Source organism: Bactrocera latifrons, unplaced genomic scaffold, assembly GCF_001853355.1.
Source record: "Bactrocera latifrons isolate USDA-ARS-PBARC rearing strain unplaced genomic scaffold, ASM185335v1 scaffold_46, whole genome shotgun sequence".
Lineage (NCBI taxonomy): Eukaryota > Metazoa > Arthropoda > Insecta > Diptera > Tephritidae > Bactrocera > Bactrocera latifrons.
The window spans coordinates 365,835-383,607 of NW_017537112.1; the positions used below are offsets into that span (position 1 = coordinate 365,835).

General features: G+C 37.6%; 1 protein-coding gene across 1 annotated transcript in view; it reads right to left on the reverse strand.

Moving 5' to 3' along the window:
- Positions 1 to 6,271: 6,271 nt before the first annotated feature.
- Positions 6,272 to 17,773, reverse strand: part of LOC108973150 (angiotensin-converting enzyme) — a 12,287-nt gene continuing 785 nt past the window's right edge. Inside the window, exons 2-10 of the mRNA XM_018940208.1 lie at positions 17,256 to 17,354; positions 16,621 to 17,151; positions 16,385 to 16,550; positions 12,716 to 13,079; positions 10,968 to 11,313; positions 10,683 to 10,903; positions 8,219 to 8,359; positions 7,872 to 8,044; positions 6,272 to 6,382 (exon numbers count right to left, since the gene is read on the reverse strand). Coding sequence (XP_018795753.1) covers positions 6,351 to 6,382; positions 7,872 to 8,044; positions 8,219 to 8,359; positions 10,683 to 10,903; positions 10,968 to 11,313; positions 12,716 to 13,079; positions 16,385 to 16,550; positions 16,621 to 17,151; positions 17,256 to 17,309 — 2,028 coding nt within the window. The 5' untranslated portion in view covers positions 17,310 to 17,354 and the 3' untranslated portion in view covers positions 6,272 to 6,350. The remainder of the gene's footprint in view (positions 6,383 to 7,871; positions 8,045 to 8,218; positions 8,360 to 10,682; positions 10,904 to 10,967; positions 11,314 to 12,715; positions 13,080 to 16,384; positions 16,551 to 16,620; positions 17,152 to 17,255; positions 17,355 to 17,773) is intronic.

The following is a 17,773-nucleotide window of genomic DNA, read 5'->3' on the forward strand; positions in this document are numbered from 1 at the left end:
CTCCGATTTTTATCAGCTTTTGACGCTGCCTCATCTAATAAGCAGTCACATGTGTATATAAAAACATAAMAACATATGTATATGTTTATGTATGTATATAGTATATACATATCTATATTGTTAAGCGTTACTAAGTTATGTACATACTTGAAATATTTACACTTTGGCACATACTTATTTAATGGCACCTTTGGGTGCGCAAAACTGTGTCAGTGCGCATTCGGAAAGTTTTCGGCTGGCATTACAGGCCACGAGCTCGCTGCCGGTCGGCATTATTGGTGAGCTATTAAGTGGCTCACTTGTTCTTATTAAAATTTAAATTGGTCTTTGGTGGCAAATTATTGAAAAAAGTTTTATAATTCCACAATCCACAGGTTAGTTATGGGTGGGCATRCACATATGTACATTAGAGCGGGTCAATTGTTTTTTTCCCATAAAAAAGCGTATGCAGAAAATATGCTACGGCTCATTCTGCACAACTTTGCCGCAGATACTAAGAGTTTCGAATTAGAGATTTTAAAAACGAAGTTTAAACAAGTAAGGAAGGGCTAAGTTCGGGTGTCACCGAACATTTTATACTCTCGCATGATAAAGTGATAATCGAGATTTCAGGCGTGGTTGTGAACCGATTTCACCCATATTTGGTACATGTCATCAGGGTGTTAAGAAAATATTATTTAACGAAGTTTATTGAAAATTTTTGGTCCATAAGTGGGCGACGCCACGCCCATTTTCAATTTTTAAAAAAAGCCTGGATGCAGCTTCCTTCCTTATGGAAATGCCTAAAAGAAACGACTCTATGCAGTTTAGTTGACATAGCTATAGTAGTTTTCGAGGTATGTACAAAAAAGTTAGTAGGGGGAGGGGCCACGCCCACTTTTTCAAAAGTATTACGTCCAAATATGCCCCTCCCTAATGCGATCCTTTGTGCCAAATTTCATTTTAATATCTTTATTTATGGTTTAGTTATGACACTTTATAGGTTTTCGGTTTCCGCCATTTTGTGGGCGTGGCAGTTTGCCGATTTTGCCCATCTTCGAACTTAACCTTCTTATGGAGCCAAGAAATACGTGCACCAAGTTTCATCACGATATCTCAATTTTTACTCAAGTTACAGCTTGTACGGACGGACGGACATCCGGATTTCAACTCTACTCGTCACCCTGATCACTTTGGTATATATAACCCTATATCTGACTCTTTTAGTTTTAGGACTTACAAACAACTGTTATGTGAACAAAACTATAATACTGTCTTTAGCAACTTTGTTGCGAGAGTATAAAAAGGTAATGCTAAAAAATYTGAATAATTGATTATATGGGAGCTATGTGATATAGTTGTTCGATCTGACCGAAACGATAAACAGAATAATAAAATGTAACTACGTATTAAATTTCATTCGAAAATCTCAAAATTAAGATCCCTAATCTTCTGTTCAAAGTTGTTCAAATTGATGCGTGGAATATATCCCACATACGCGATTTTTCCGTTTTTTTGGCTCTCAGTAWACCGACCCGTTTTAATATACATACTCGTATTGATAGAAATTTGTGTATGTTTATTCACAATTGTTTAAAGCGCCAGATACAAATTATAAGCCGTCGGCATAAAAAGATTCCAACCAAGCTATCGGTGCTTCCGGCAAGTGTTTGGCCTGTTGTTGTCCTGATAGCGCTCATTTCCTCTGCTAATGGCCAAAGCTGGCCATTTCTGAGCTATTGTTTGCTTCGGACGGTCCAATTTTTGAAAGATCCAAATTAAGAGTTTTTTTGTGGGTCATCAGCTCTTGGTAAATGATTCTCTGCCAATCCCTCTAAATATATAGCAAAGTCTTCCTGACGGTTAAACCTATGTCCATAGCTTGTGTCGACTCACCGCGCCTCGACCACGACCGTTTTCGTATAACGTCATTGTAACTGAACCACTTTTCATAATCAGTAACGCTCCGCTTCAGAAATGGATCGGTTTTGTGAGAGAACTAAGTCTGAGTCTAAACAGTTAATACTTCTGAATTTCAGTTGCATCTTCAGTATAATACTATACTACATTATGTTCTTTGAAAAAAGAGAATGTATAGTATATATATACTATTCCCCAAACATTTAATAGCATTACTAAAGCCATATGTCATCGTTCGTTCATTATACTTACGCTGGGCTTGTCTATGGATTTATTGAAATTACAACAGTGGCTCTAATTCTTCTCTAAGCAATAAGTTTTCGTAGTTGTGTTGAGCTACTTGAGTAGTAGGGATAAACTTATTAGTTTATGTCGGACGATATTTTCAAAATTGTATCTCAGTATGTAATCATGTTCTAGAATTAATATCTTTATTTTTGGGACCAGCCTTTGGGCATATTTAGTATTTAAGTACAAACATTTTGTCATCTAGACCCTATAGCCGTAAGACCCAAATTTAATAAGCTGGATCTATTAGCCTTAAGTTAAACTTTTATTTGCTGTAAGCTCCAAACCTTCAGAAAGTAAGAAGCTCAAAGTTCGGATTTTTTGGTCTTTGCTAATCCAGATTTCTATTCTTAAATTATTTTCATACAGACTAGTTATTATTGAAAATCTTATTGTTGTAACTTCCACACAAATGTCACCAAATTCAATCAATATATTGTTGTTGTGGCGAGTCCCAAACTCAGCGCACAACCCTGAGTGGTATGGTTTGCCTTTTCACTTTGGCTCGCCTTCAAACGGATGTTCGTGGATACCCAGAGGATACTTGGTCTAATATCGGAAGTAGTGCGCTTCTTGAGTCATATGAAAGAATCGTTTCTAGCCACTCCCTTCAAATTTGAGCCGAACTTACAAAACAAAATTTCATTTTACGTATTTTAATATTAATCTTTATTATTCCTTAAATATAGGCTACCTCGCCTATAATGACCTTCAGTGCCTTTGCCGACGTTTTTTCAGGTTTATTTTTTTCTTTTGGGTTTCGCCTTACTTTTTRAGCTCTATTCGCTCGATTGTTGAACAGTTTCGACTTCGTATTCACATATCCACGTCTCAACACATGCGTTTGATAAGATGCGTTTGATAAATGACTTCTACAGCTRCGTTGACAGGCATCTCGTTGACGACCGCTATTCGAGTTTGTTTGTGTAAAATATTCAGATCTTTYGGTATAAGTTTAGATTTGACATKKTTCATACACGAAACATTAACCAAAATGTGTTGAGTCGATCCAGAAGAGATGTTGAGATCGCTGCTATCTCTTTGATGTCAACGCGTTGATTTTTAAGTGCTGTTCCCTGACTTTTTCGGTGTGATCGCCATTAACCGATATGGATGGATGCCTCGCATAAGGCAAGTTTTTGACGACCTCACAACCTTTACTGATTTTTTTGTGTTCCTGGTACTTTACAATCTCGGAAAAAATTTATATTAAGTTACCTTATGTTGACTGGACTAGTTTTAGTTATCACACAGAGTACTTCATTTCAGTTACCATCAGGTTTACTGAAGTTTTTCTCGTTAATTTTAAATCCTTTGAACGCATTGCTTTCAATTTTAGTATATGTCTTTAAAGACATTTTTTAGAAATGAAATCCAGTGTTTTCCAAAATATAATATATTTAAATATTTACGTAATAGACTTACCACATTCACGCATACTTCTATATTCTTAAATTTGTCCAATAAATTTCGAAAATCTCACTTTAGCATTGAAACTAAATTCTCCGAAATCTATTTGGCTAAATCCCGCAGGCAGAATCCATTTATTTTAAGCAACCATTTAGAAAAGGTGGCCATATAAATAGCTATTCTATCAAATGTTCGCCAGGGCATATTTAAAATAAACCATTTCTSAGCCATTTTTATCACACTTATTTGTTCACTATTTGTACCGCATGTTTGAAGGTCAAATAACCACAAAATACTAGAAACTGTATGCTCAACGCAAGATGAGACAAGCCAAAAGGTTGAAAAGAGCAACCAAAGATGCCAGCGAGTGCATTTAAATCAGCATTAAATGGTCTTGTTTCGGCWAAATTGAGTTCAGCCGAGAGGTAGTAAAGTATAAAATAAAGAGATGACATAAAAACTAGAGAGAAAGGTAGTGAAAAGGTTTTCGCAAATTGCTATATGTGCTTGTATGTGTCTTGAATGCGTGTGTGTATGTRTGCGTAACGGGTCAAAGTGGCTATGAAATAAGCTACCGACACTTTGTAGATCTCCTCGAAAKTTTATGCGAACATAAAGTGTGTGTCCACATATACAGGTATATGTTGCTGTGTACATATATGAAAATTAAATGTACATATATCACGTGTAAATTTTTCACCAGTAGTGTGTGCTTTTGCGGTTACGWGCTTCTGTGTTTGCCGCAAACTTTCTATTGCTGGCATGTTGTTAAATTATGAACTTGTTAGATTTTTATCCGCCTGCTGCTCRCCACATCATCCGCCCGAATTTACTTGCGTTTTTGGGGACCTCAAATAACGAACAATCATGTGCACATGATGGCTGCGATAATTTAGCTGTTGAGTGCGCATATTATACAATTTTATACCCATGTGAACACTATATAACACCGTTCTCCACGCATACATGCTTAGTTACATACATGTGTGTGTGTCTTATTTCAGGAACTTGACGGCACTTCACAATTTGTCTGTTGAGCGAAGTTGTCTCAAATAAGTTTTTTGTTTCAACATGCTTAGAGCAAAGGAGTGGTAGTGTATGTGGGGCCTTTTTTATTATTTAATTATTTTTTCGAAGCAATTTTAAAATTTGTTGGGCAAATTGACAGTTTAGTCTAGGGTTTAATTAGCCAACATAGAGATATACTGAGAATGTCAACGCTATCTAAAACCTTTTTAGGAAGGTTACTCAACAGGTCTATGAATTATGGACTTGAGTCTGGCGTAAGCACATTTCTTACTACAAAATTAGTAGAAAACGTTTATAACGGCTGTTTGGCCTTTGTGTTTTATCGAATGTTAGAAGATTTAAGGATTTCTCTTCCTTCATTATCGGATTTTACCGCAGCTTGCTCTAAATTTTTTCAATTTTCGTAGTTGAATTGGGAAATAAATAAGTTAGATTTGTGAAGCACTACTTTACCGTCGAATACTCTCATGGCTGTGGCGTTTTTCTTTGAATTATGTCAATGTCATGCTTTATCTCGGAAAGGACCTTCTCGATGGAGCTTTTGGTATTGCTCAACGTCAGTTTAGTTTACACTGGATACCAACACTTAAATTCCAATCGTTAGGCATGTTTTCATTGGCCCCCGCCGTTTTGTTGTTCTTCAGACGGGTAATTGCTATTCGAACTTCTTCTTGATCGATCAATGTAACGTTTCCTCCATCATCGATATAATCTTACTGCTTGAAAATTAAGTTGATAAACTTTTAGATAGTAAACAGCTTTTACGTTACTCAAGTAAATTATTATAGCTATGTGAAAAATGGCGCTAGAGGTGAACGATTAGGCAGAGAGAGACAAAGAAAATAGTATGGTTTTGTGGCTGTAATATCGGGCGAGATATGAATAAGGCAACCAAACTAGGTATCTTGAATGAGAACTTGCATTGGGTAATCTCTAAATGTCTCTAAATATTATCCTACTCGAAGCTAAAGATTCAAGTGTAAAGGTACTTTAATGCCGACTTCACATAACCCCACAAGAAATCTTAAAGCGCACTATCTTGGAGACGAGATAATGCATTCACAGAATTATTGTTTGATTGCATGTATTTTCGTCTTGTTACACCCAAAAATCGTCCACATCGTTATTCTTCAATTTAGGCACGAAAAACGTATTAACTATGGCTCTTTAGCGTTTYCCATTGACTGTAACATTATAACGRGCTTCACTTTGTGCAGCAGTACGGACCACTGATTCGCTCTGCCCATAGAACAAAGCGATGTTACGGCTTCTCAACGATGGCTTTTCAAAATATAGCGAATTTCTTCATTATTTTCACCCATTTTTGAACAGTTTTAACTTTTTTTCAACTTCCCCGAATTTAGTTTTTTGATAATTTTTTGATTAAATGAAGCTGAAAATCTAACCTTTCTAACGCTATATGGTATGACACAATGTGATTGGTAGCACTGGAGRTATACGACCGCAACCGCATCTATTGGCAAATTACGAAAAGAATTTTCCGACTACCCAATGTAAACTTCAAATAGCATTTTTTTGTTTTTAATCATGCAGTTTAATTAAACTTTTAAAGAAATGAGATAGCAATTTAACCAGTTTTAATTTTTTTTATTATTGTTTTCATAATAATATATTTAATATCTCATCATAATCATATAAAAATATGGATATATATATTTATTTATATTTTTAATACAAAAAGCGAACTGTGGTATCCCAAAGCTTTAGGATGGTATGTTGTAGTCCTTGCTGCATCCTATTAAAGAAAAATATTTAAAAAGTAATATTGTTGTGAGGAATTTAAGGCAACACGTTGACATATTATAGTAAGCTTGAATATAAATAATTGTAATAAAATAAATTTATTCATATACATATATCCATAATTTTGTTGAAAGTTCACAAAAAAAAAAAAATCTTTTTTTATATCCAGCGGAAACAAATTGAGTTGTAAATTGATGTCTCTAGTTGATTTTTCACACACACACTCAATTGAGGTTACTAAAGGCGTGTTTGATAGTGTTTAATTTGTATACCCTGGCAGGGGTATATAAAGTTTCCTACGAACACAAAAAATTATAAGAATCCGCGTGAAAACTCATTCGTCGATRTATTTTTTWCTAGGTTGGTATGACTGTCAGTGACATCTGTGCCCAATGTCACATCAAACTAATCATTAGTGTTTAGTATACGTTTTTTTTCTGAGGTACACAAAGTGCATTCGGCGATTTTTACGATAAGTGAATTTTTTCAACAAAAAMGTTCTATTAAATTTTGTGGTTCGAMATAAATKTCTAGTGCCGAAACGTTGAGAATGTTACTGGCWTACGTTGAAATATCGGAAGGATCTGTGCAATCCACTTTGAAAGCTCATTTGAGCATAAGAAAAGTGAAAGCGCGATTGGTTTCAACATCACACGAGTTTTTTCGAAAGACAGCGTCGCGGTAACGTCTGTGACACAATACTTTCCGACTACCAGGTTGTTATGAAACGTATTATTATTGGGGATGGGTTTTATATCTATGCTTACGACCCGAACAGATGATCAATCGGTCGAATATCGTRGCAAAGATGAGCCGAAGCCAAAAAAGCACATCAAAGCAGTTCAAAAATCAAAGTTATGTTGACAGTTTTCTGCGATTATCGAGGTGTGSTCCTCTCAGAATACCTTCCGACCCGCCGAACTGTCGATATGGGCCGACAACTCTGGGTTTTTGCACGCCGATAATGCACCGTCGCATACTTCAGTGATTCTTCGTTAATATTCTTCTATATAATACCATGCCGCAACCACCGTATTCGACTGTTTTAGTCGCTTCTGCCTTCTTGCTATTTAGCAAACTCAAACGACCGCCACGGGTTTCACTTTAGAAGAACTTTCCTGTTTTGACCATAATATGAAACTCTGAATGTAGACTTAAGTCATACTGGCGTTCGTTACTTGACTTTTGAGTTATCAGAAAGTTGTGGGTCTTTTGGAATGTCTCTTGGAATATACTAAATTCAAAATGTTTCTGCTCTATATGATAGACGTGAGTGTCTGGAAAGTGTTTTTCAAATTCTTCACTGATTCAATCACCTAAGTGTAGTCGCATTTCTTTAGTATACTTCTAACTTCTCCATTTTCGGTGGGAGTGGATTTGTGACGAAAAATTCTTCTAATAAAATTCCACCGAATATTGGAAAGGTGGGAACTCGTATATTTACTTATTATTAACATGCACATTATAGCGCCCATACTCACTGGTCTCTGAGTCCCAACCGGCTTCCACGCCATTCTTTTTATTCTGCTCCTTCAGCCAAGTGTAGAGCGGCGCATAATATTCCATCACACCTTTGCCGCTCAGCTTACGCTCACCTGTGGCGATTTCCATCAAATCACGCCAATGCCTGGTTGCGCCGGCCTCCATCATTTGCCTGCGGAGTGAAATCATTCAGTGAACTTTTTATTCGCATGGCAACGTTTAGAAAGGCAGCAGTCAGCTGTGTGTGGGTGTTTATATGCAAATGTATATGTGGCTGCGTGTATGTTCTTACATATGTGTATRTAAATGTGTGTAARTGATGCGTGCGCAAACGTATGGTACTTACCTCATCAAATCACCGGCCTKCGTACTGCCATGAAAATCACAGTTGTGCAATGGATATTCCGGATCACCGGGTCGATATTGTTCGCTGGCCAAACAAAATGCCCGATAAAACTGATAGCCCAGTATTTCCGAAAGCAATTTCCTGTTAACAAAAAGTGAAAAAGTGTATTCAGTGTGGCRCAGCTCGCTGTTGTTGTTGCAGTTAGAGTTTTTGAATGTATATASAGCTTTTAGAAATACACGATTCCATGGAGTCTGCTGCGAAGACTAACTACTTTTAGAAAACCTTCGCTACACAAGCTGTTGATATGTTGCGTTGGCGGCAACGCTGCTGGCGCATTGAGTTCAAAAAAATTTATATGCATGGCTGCTATATATACATACATTCATATGTTACAAAGAGTATATATGTGGCTGTGTGTTTGCATGCCAAAAATTCCATCGTGACTCCAGCGCACTAACTCCCCCCTTGACATGTGTCAATGCATAGTTGTACTATGCTTGGTAAAATACAAATCACTGTTGTGTGTATTTGTGTGGGTGTTTTTCGGCGCTGTTTGCGCCCGCGGTCTCATTTGTGCGCCTTACTTGCTGCGGCTTTAGTACAAGGTTAATTTAGTTGAGGATTTCGAAAACTTTCTACCTAAAACMATTCAAGGTAGGATGAACCGGAAATACTTGTTCAGCTTAGTTACAAGTTAAGCATGTATTTACGAACAGAGAGTAGTCCCTGGTTCGAACATTAGCTCGGAAAGTTCTAAGCACCGATAGAATTACTTTAAAGGTTCCATAACAATTGAATTGGGGCTCTAGAGCGAAAATATTTGAATAGATACACCTTTTGAGGTTCCACTGGTTATCAAAATCCAGTTCCTACGGAGGAGAGCTTGCAAGATTAATCACATGTTTTATATAAAGAAAAATCTATTTTATTCTAATATTTTCTGTGGCAGATATATAGCAATACACTAAAAGAAAATATATGACAAATTCGAAAAAATGAAACAGGTGACAATTCTATACTTTATTTTGATTGTTTTTTTAAATAAATAGATAGATATTTAAATAGGTGGCAACCTCGATAAAAAATTATTTTTAAGCATTACAATATTTTTATTTTATCATTTATATTTTATAATGAGTTTTAAATGAGTGGCAACTCTGGTAAAATTTAAATAGGTGGCAACCTTCCTGAAAAATTATACTTAAACATAATAATATTATTATTTTATTTTTTGATTTTAATTTTATATTGAGAGGTGGCAATTCTCGTAAAACTGTAACTCTGGTAATCAACTGTAGGTCTTCTTAAATCTATTTAATGTTATATTCATATAGCAATCAATCAATGTAATTGACCAAAAATAATAATAAATAGTTGGCAACCCTCCGAAAAAATATTTTTAACTGTAAATTAGTCCTTAACAGTTTGATTTTCTCATTGTAATATTCTAATTTTTTATGAATTTATTTGAAATATGTGGCAACTCTCTTGTTTTAAAATATTCTTCTTCTTTAACGTCTTTAATTTGACACCCATATTGTAAGAATTATAAAAAATTTTGTATACATTTTGAAAACCTTTAAGAATCTTGAAAAAGTTTTGAAAACTAAAAAAGCCAGAGATTCTCACTGAGAAACTTGGATAGAAATGTGGTTTTCTGTATTGGCTTGAGGTGTTAAAAATATAGGGTGCCATGGGATAGGTTCTATAAGTAATATAAAAATGTATAACATTTAATACTGCTATTCTATTATAATTTTATGAAGTAGTGTATCGGACCTTCGGCGAATCGGTGCAAACCATAGTTTGAGATGTAGTTTCTTATGTAGTAACAGTCATAATCTTCTAGATAATTCCATGACTCTCACTTATCATTCATTTGTTCAATAAGGTTATATAAGTAGAAAGAAGTCTTTTCTAAACTTATCCAGTGTGGATTTCCGTAAGGTTGTAGCATCCACTGTGAACTGAGTTCTAACATAATTTTAGGAATCTCCCGTTCCTAATCCAGAATCGTTTGTTGTTATTTTCTTGAGTTAACAATACCGACTTTTCAGTTTAAACCTCCACTCTTCACAGAAATAAAGAGTACTACATCCACAAGCAGCAATTTATGGGATTATCTTAACCGCAATGAACATTAACGTGGAACTGTGAATCACGAGATCCCCATTCTTCACAATTTTTTTTTGTTTTTGTAACACAATGAGTCGTAATAGACAGATAAAATATGATAAAAAATTCCCCCTAAAACTCTTAAAGCTTTTGATACCTTAATTTCCAAAGAGCCGACTGTTTTAGTACTCGTCAGACATATCAATGTCTAGACATGTTGACCTCAAAGCTTTCTATGCTAGTACACAAAATCGATGACTATTCCTCAAAAGTAATACATCCTTATCGTGGTAAATGGACACAAGGATGGATTTAGATCTAAAAGGATAAAGGAAAGTCTACTCACTCTGTATTTGGTTTCTCTGGATTCAGACCACGATAGAATTTAAAATCAGGATCAAAAGTATTCTCATTACGACGCTGCGGTGGCACAATACCAGCATACTTATTCTGCAAATTCCAGTAAGCACAATTCAATTCCTGAGCGCCAATATGACCGTCCATCACGTCGACCAAAAACTTGTCATTAATAAAATACTGTGGTATCGCCAAAATTGTATGAATACCCTGCATAGACGTGCAAATAGAACATTAGCTATTTATAGATCTTCATAWTAGTCGCTTAGCTTACCATGCGGAACAGTCGATTCATTGATTGTTCCTCGCTCAGGCTGTGATTAAAGAGCAAATGCAAACGGTTGAGATGTCGTGGCGTGCCCGAAGCGATAACGGCCGCTTCGCCAATAGCGGCTGCAAAGCCCGGGCAAGGCTCGCTGTCCACGCCAAAAGGYAACCGTCCACGATAGAGATTATACTGCAGTTCGGCCATATTGCCGTGCATTTGCAAGAGTTTCTTATAATCCAACTTGGGGCAATAGCGTAGSGCCGCTTCGGGTGGAAAGTAGAATACTTCGGCATGGCAATCGGAACCGATCTCCTCATCACCAATGCGACGTGAAAAGCGTTCATAGAAAGAGCTGCGTGGAATAAAAATAGTATGTTAGAAGGTAGATTAGTTATGTGTATTTTAATTTTAAGGAAAGAAAGATTAGAAATATCATTGAACAGCTTAGCTGTGAGGTTTAGGTGTTTCCTATGAAACAGTATTATGACAATTCCAGTTTGGAACTTCAAGATTTATATTTGAAGCCAGTGATTCGATTTTAAATGATTATTATTTTCGTTTGGGMTTCTAAAATTGAKTCTTCGTAGTMAATTATTTAAACGTCTAATAYCCGCTSAAGAAAAGTTCTAAAAATCTATTCGGTTTTCAAGTAGTCCTTGGAGGTCATTAAACAATTCGAAACTATAAAGGTAATTTAATTGAAAGGAAGCTTGAGATTACCTCCCTAACATTGGAAAAATGCAAAAGCARTCGGATAATATCTAAGAGATCTACAGTTYTAAGTTAACCWGTAGACTATAGACTTGCCTRTGTTGGGGTTTAACAGTARAAAMCCTAAAGTTTTATGGMTACGTYGACTAGATTAGCTTAATTTTTGAGTTGATAGTGCRATAATCGSCTAAAAAGTTGGATCSRGTGAAAGCATATACAGAGTGATCCATATCAAGGTTCCCTACTTTTTTAAGAAAAAATCATAGAATCTTAAATTTAATGAGAAATCTTTGTTCTCATGCGAAAGAACATTCTTTGGCATTTATTTTTTGAAGATTATTCYTTTCAAATGTYTTTCATGATAGACGTCTCGTTAAGTCCAATTTTCGATGACTCTGGTAACTGGCGATTGTCATGTAAGATGTGTTGCTTTAAGATTTGAATCGAAGCGGGATTWTCCGARGAGACTTTAGACTTCGTCCACATAAACAATTATAAYGGTKTGATATCACACGATCTTGGTGGCCAATCGAACGGCACAAAACGTGAAATTATGAAGTGTTCTCTCAATAAATCTACTSTTTGGTGCGATGTGTGGAAAGTGACGCCGTCTGGTTGARACTAAATATTGCCGAGATCACGAGCTTCAATTTTAGAGATCAAATAGTCGGTTATCATGATGCGATGACGGTCGCCAATGACTGTTACGTTCTTACCGGCATCATTTTTGAAKAAGTGTTAAAGTATACAGCTTTTCAGTTTGAATCTTATAACATAACATCGGGTCTCACAAGCTTCTAGTCTCTACTCTACAATAATATTTCTCCTAAACTATCCTATTTTTCCATTGGAACTTAATTAGACTGCCACAATTTAAGAAACTTATTCCGGTTATATTTAGTTGTGGGTCTACAGGCAGCTAATTGGTTGGCTATTTAAGCCATTTGTACTCCCAATTTCTATATTTCCCTTACTTTGAAGATACGTGAGTTGGTATAGAATTAACATAGATTACTCCTAAATATATACATATGTGTACTTACTCCGACATATGATTTAGCCCGATGGACTCAAAGAATTCCGCTGACTTTTTAATAATCTTCACTGGCGTCACAAGTATTTCCTCCAGCCGCTGCTTAACGGTCGGCAATTGATGTGTCGGAAAGGGTGTACGGAAAACGGGACGCGGTGACCAAGCCTGTCGTACAATTTGCTCCAACACATGCGCCGGTATGGCGCCCTCATCGGCATACAATTTCTCGCCATAAGTGCTGCGTACACATTTCAGTAGATAGGCGTGTAATTCCTGATATAACGGCATTATTTCCCATACGACATTCTCCAGCTCACGTTGAAAATTATCAGTATCGTAATACAGATACCAGGTACGTGATGGGGTTATGTGGCCTAATTGGAAACAAGAGCAAACAAACATCATATAAACAAGCAGTGGTATAACCGAAGAAATCTAGGTAAGTGGACGTSAGTGGACTTGAGGCATCTGASTGTGTTGGTGATGGTTGGTGTGTGTGCGCATATGTGCTTCAGGCATTTTATTAGTGGTGTTGGTAAATGTCGTTTTCGTTTGTGATTAGTTGAATGGCATCTTGTTCTCATTGATTTCTCGTCAATCACATGGTCATTGGTTGCCTCATTACCACYACCACAACCAGCACCAGCACCAGCACACCGCTACAACTGACCTGACATCTCAAGCGGTTGCTCGGCATATTCAGGTTGTGCTACTGCTTACATACAYATGGAGATATACGGAGGACCTTCGGGTTATGCGTCCACCGGTCAATTTACCTAACATATTTATGTGCACACACACATACATAGCCAAGCACCGCGTTATTGCACAAAATATAGTAGTATATGTACAAGTATGTGCGTGTGCGTGTGTCTTTTAATTGACTAGTTGTATGTGCCATTTTAAATGCAATTTACGACATCTATTTGCAATTTCATGCCCGACACATTGAAGGCGCATATTGCTACGTCGGACTTGCCTCTGGCTGCCTGGCTGCCTGACTGCCTGACTGCCTGACTGCTGCACCAACTTAACAAACTGCTCTTTAAGGCGGAGCGGATGCTGGTAGCGAGTTAGTAGGGCATTAAGTTACCTTCCTGTTTCTTCGATTTGTATATTATTAAGTATTKGAGTTTGTACTTTTGAAGCATCACTAGTCAGAAAAAAGCTAGTCTATAAACAGAGAAGTGAACTAGTTGGAWGGCGACGACACTTGACGATTTTATAAAACCATTTGATAATGCCACCTTTTTCATATCCATTAATTAATACCGCACACAACTAGTTATCTTTTGATATTCACTTAAAGTAGTGAACTCCGGAAAGGATCAATCTTAGATCRAGGACTAAACCCTGAACAGAGCTTGACATCCAGTACTTATTATGGGTATGTAAACAAGCAAAATAGCCGCATTTGCTATGAAGAGCAACTTGAAGGGATTCAAAAGCTGYCRTTTCRTCCAGAAAATCAACGGTTTGGTRTGCTTTGTGGGACGGTAGAATCATCGATCCATATTTCTTCGAAAACGATGCCGATGCCGTTATCGCGCCATGATAAYGACTATTTGAAGCTCGTGATCTCGAATATGTAAAGCCTAGAATCTATGCGGACAATTCCGCTTCGATGCAGACCATTCATTCGCCAGTTATCAGTCGAAATACTCGAACGAGTCATCGCAAATTGATGGACCTTCTGAAATGTAGCCGCGACCAACATATGAAAGACATAATCTTCAAAAAAAAAGGAATGCCAAGGAATATTCTTTCGAGTGTTAGTAATCATTCTCCATTAAATTTGTAGATTTTCTGTTTTTTCTTTAAAAAAGTAGATAACTTCAAAATTGTTCATTTTGCCAAAGGGTAATTTATTCCCAATTGTACTTTGCAAAGTCTACTCGAGGTGTACTCTCAGAAAAGATTATTCCCACAATTTGTTGCAGTATAATCGATTGTATGTACSTACTATATACATATGTGCTTGCTCTTTGTGTTTGGCGCAGAAATTAGGTTAACATTACGTTTATGGGTTACCGTTTGCTTATAGAGGTGTGTGAATGTGTTAGCCGAAACTGTCATGACTTGCGTAAAATTTATTTAATGCGCAATTCATTTCTTTTTTCTTGCAACCACTACACTGCGGGGATTTTAATTGCAAATCGCTGCTGGTGACGTGAGCCTTGAAGGTGTCAAATTTTCTTTTACTACTAATCATTTTGATAAAAAGCGTGGTGTGGAAGCTGGGAGAGGAGTTATGAGCCGCTTGAGTACTTGCGGTGCGAACAATAGTTAAGCTTTTCTTTCATATCCATTTCCATAAAGCGGTTTTCCTCTTCTCGTATCGTTCCATCACCTGCAGTATTCGACGTTACCATTGCGCAAAGGACCATGAATCTGTGGAAGATTTTCTCCTTTCGAAAACGCGTAACGTATTTGCCTACACAGTTCGAAGTAGCGTCTGTAATAAGACTTAGTCGCATGAGAGGGAGTCGCCTTGTCTGAAACCTTGTTTGTTATCGAACGGCTTGGAGAGGTCCTTCTCGATCTTACTGGGTTTTTGGTATTGCTTAACGTCAACTTGCTGAGCTGTATTATCAAATTCACACATTGGTCTGGTCTTTTCCAAAATTTTACACATGGTGAATATCTGGTCAGCTGTTGATTTTCCAGGGCTAAGCCTCACTAATAAGTTTCAATCAACTTGTTGACGGTGGGCTTTAATCTTTCACATAGTATGCTCGATAGAAAAAGATACGGTGTAGAAGAAGACTTATCCCACGGTAGATTACATAGATTGTGAGGTTTCTTTGTTTGTGGAATGGGCACAGTCGGCAGTTCTTCGCCGCCGTGTTTGAATAGCTCGGCCGGCAATCCACAATTGCTATTCGACGTACTTCATGGTTGGGCAATGAAACCTCTGCTCGATCATAATCGATTGTGGAATCGGCTTCAATTTCTCCTGGTGTTATGCTTTCATTGCTATTCAGTAGGGTAGCGAAGTGTTCCCTCAATAATTTCTATACGCTCCGGGYATCAGTCACTAAATCATCTCTGGGRTTCTRCAATAGTATTTTCGAGCAGCACCTCTGTCGACCAGCTTATCRAGCTCTKCGTACTCATGCATTTTGGTCTCTCTCTGTGTTTGTCTGCAAATGCAACTCGCTTCCCTCTTCTTCTCACCTGTAGTGGTTGTAACGTTGCRAGGTAGGCAGCCTGCTTACTCTCAATTGCGACACGACTCTTCTCATTATAAGATCTGTTCTTTCGCCCCTACCGAAAASCAATGGTTTCSTTTGCGGRTRTACGGAAGGAGCTTGAAATGCCGTCCTACAGTTTTCTGCGTCTAGTTGAGTAGWTGAATTGGAACCTCGGTCAGTTTCCAAGGCGTTCAAATCTACTCAACAGACTTAACATGGATGCAAGACAGTTTTGGACAATTTTGTGTTATTGTAACAATAACGCTTTAGATCTGGACGATCTGCGTAGATTGGATGTTGGCACTATTCTGTATTGCTCTTATTTTTAGAATTCAGAAATTCTTTATGTTCGTAAATCCAACTTTATTTCATAGTAATTCTTTACTAAATTATATTTAAGCACCGTCTTGGCTGTCGACCCTAACCCAGCCTGATAATATGACTAATATAAAAAAATGTATGCCGCAACCTGTATAAAAACATACCGTTATATGAGGCCGCCAGACGCAGCATTCGCACATATGAGATGAAAGCCGATTTGGCGCGATTACGATCCGCCAAGACCGAACGCCATTCACGCCAAAAGTATTCCAAGTCAACCAAACTCTTCGTACGCATGGCATGATTCATAATCGCCGGAACCATAGCGATCTGGAAAAGCAACAAAAATTAATTATGCATYTCAGTTTCGTGCCTCTCTGCGCCTTTTTCGCTACTTTACCGTTTGCTGACAGTCACCCAGCGAGCAGACCATGCGTGAGGTTATAAACGTTTGCATCGTATGCAACAAATCCTTGGCTTCCTCGTAATCCTTATCCGGCAGACCGTAAAGTTGCAATTTTGCGAGACGTCTCACCCGTCGCCGCAATACTGGATCTTTCAGCTGCATAACCGGCACGGTGCTGAGGTTCATCGCCAATGCATAGACCAGGTGGCGATAGTCATTTTCGATTTCTTGCTTAATCGGCGCTTGATTGATGGCGTTGTAACCGCGTCCTTTGGTGGTGAGATTGAGGAAACTGCTGCGCCGTCGCGCCCAAATGCCTTGCATACGTGTCGAGGCCCAGTCTAAATACTGATTGGCATGTGCCTCATAGACGGCGGCATGTGGATATTTCGTTGCATTCGTGGTGGCGTTAGTGGCTGCCACARCCSGTGTTGGAGMTTGTGCAGCAAGTGCTGCACCTGAAAGACAGARTAGCAAGAGGAGCGAGGCGAGTAGTCGGCAGCGTGTGAWAGTGACATTTGCCAGCTGGAAGATTAGTTGCAAAATTGAGTTGATACAGCAGTGTTAGATTCKTTTGTTTGTTTTTTATTTACAGTTATTTCACTTTTCACTTTCTTAGCTTTGCTTACCAACGCTTGCTGGTGTGGGGTTAAGTGTCTATCAATCATTTTGCTCGCTCGCATTGACAGCGACGCAGAGAGAGAGGAAGAGCGTGTAGAGAAATGAAACTGCAAGAAAGTTGAGCGGGAAAGGAAATTACAAAATTAATATACTTATCGCTAAAATATGCTAGAAAAAATAAAAATTGTAGAAAGACGAAATAAAAATTAAGCGCGGTCAGTTGTGAGTAGCTGATTGCGCGTCCACACCAGAGGCGTCTCAATGAAATTGGTGATAAGAAACAACAAACAAAAAATTTGACCGCAAAGTATTAGACTTCCAGTAGCYGGACTTAAATGTTGTATTAACAGAATTGTAACTGTATAAGTAAAAATTGCAAAATGCGCGCTTTCGAATTATATTTATATGCACTGATGTGGTAAGGAGGAGAAAGAGTGTGGGTTCTTTTGCCGTCTCAATAATACTTCAAGAAACATGATCCTCTGAAATATTATTTTTCTCTTGTAATATTTTGATTTCAAATATT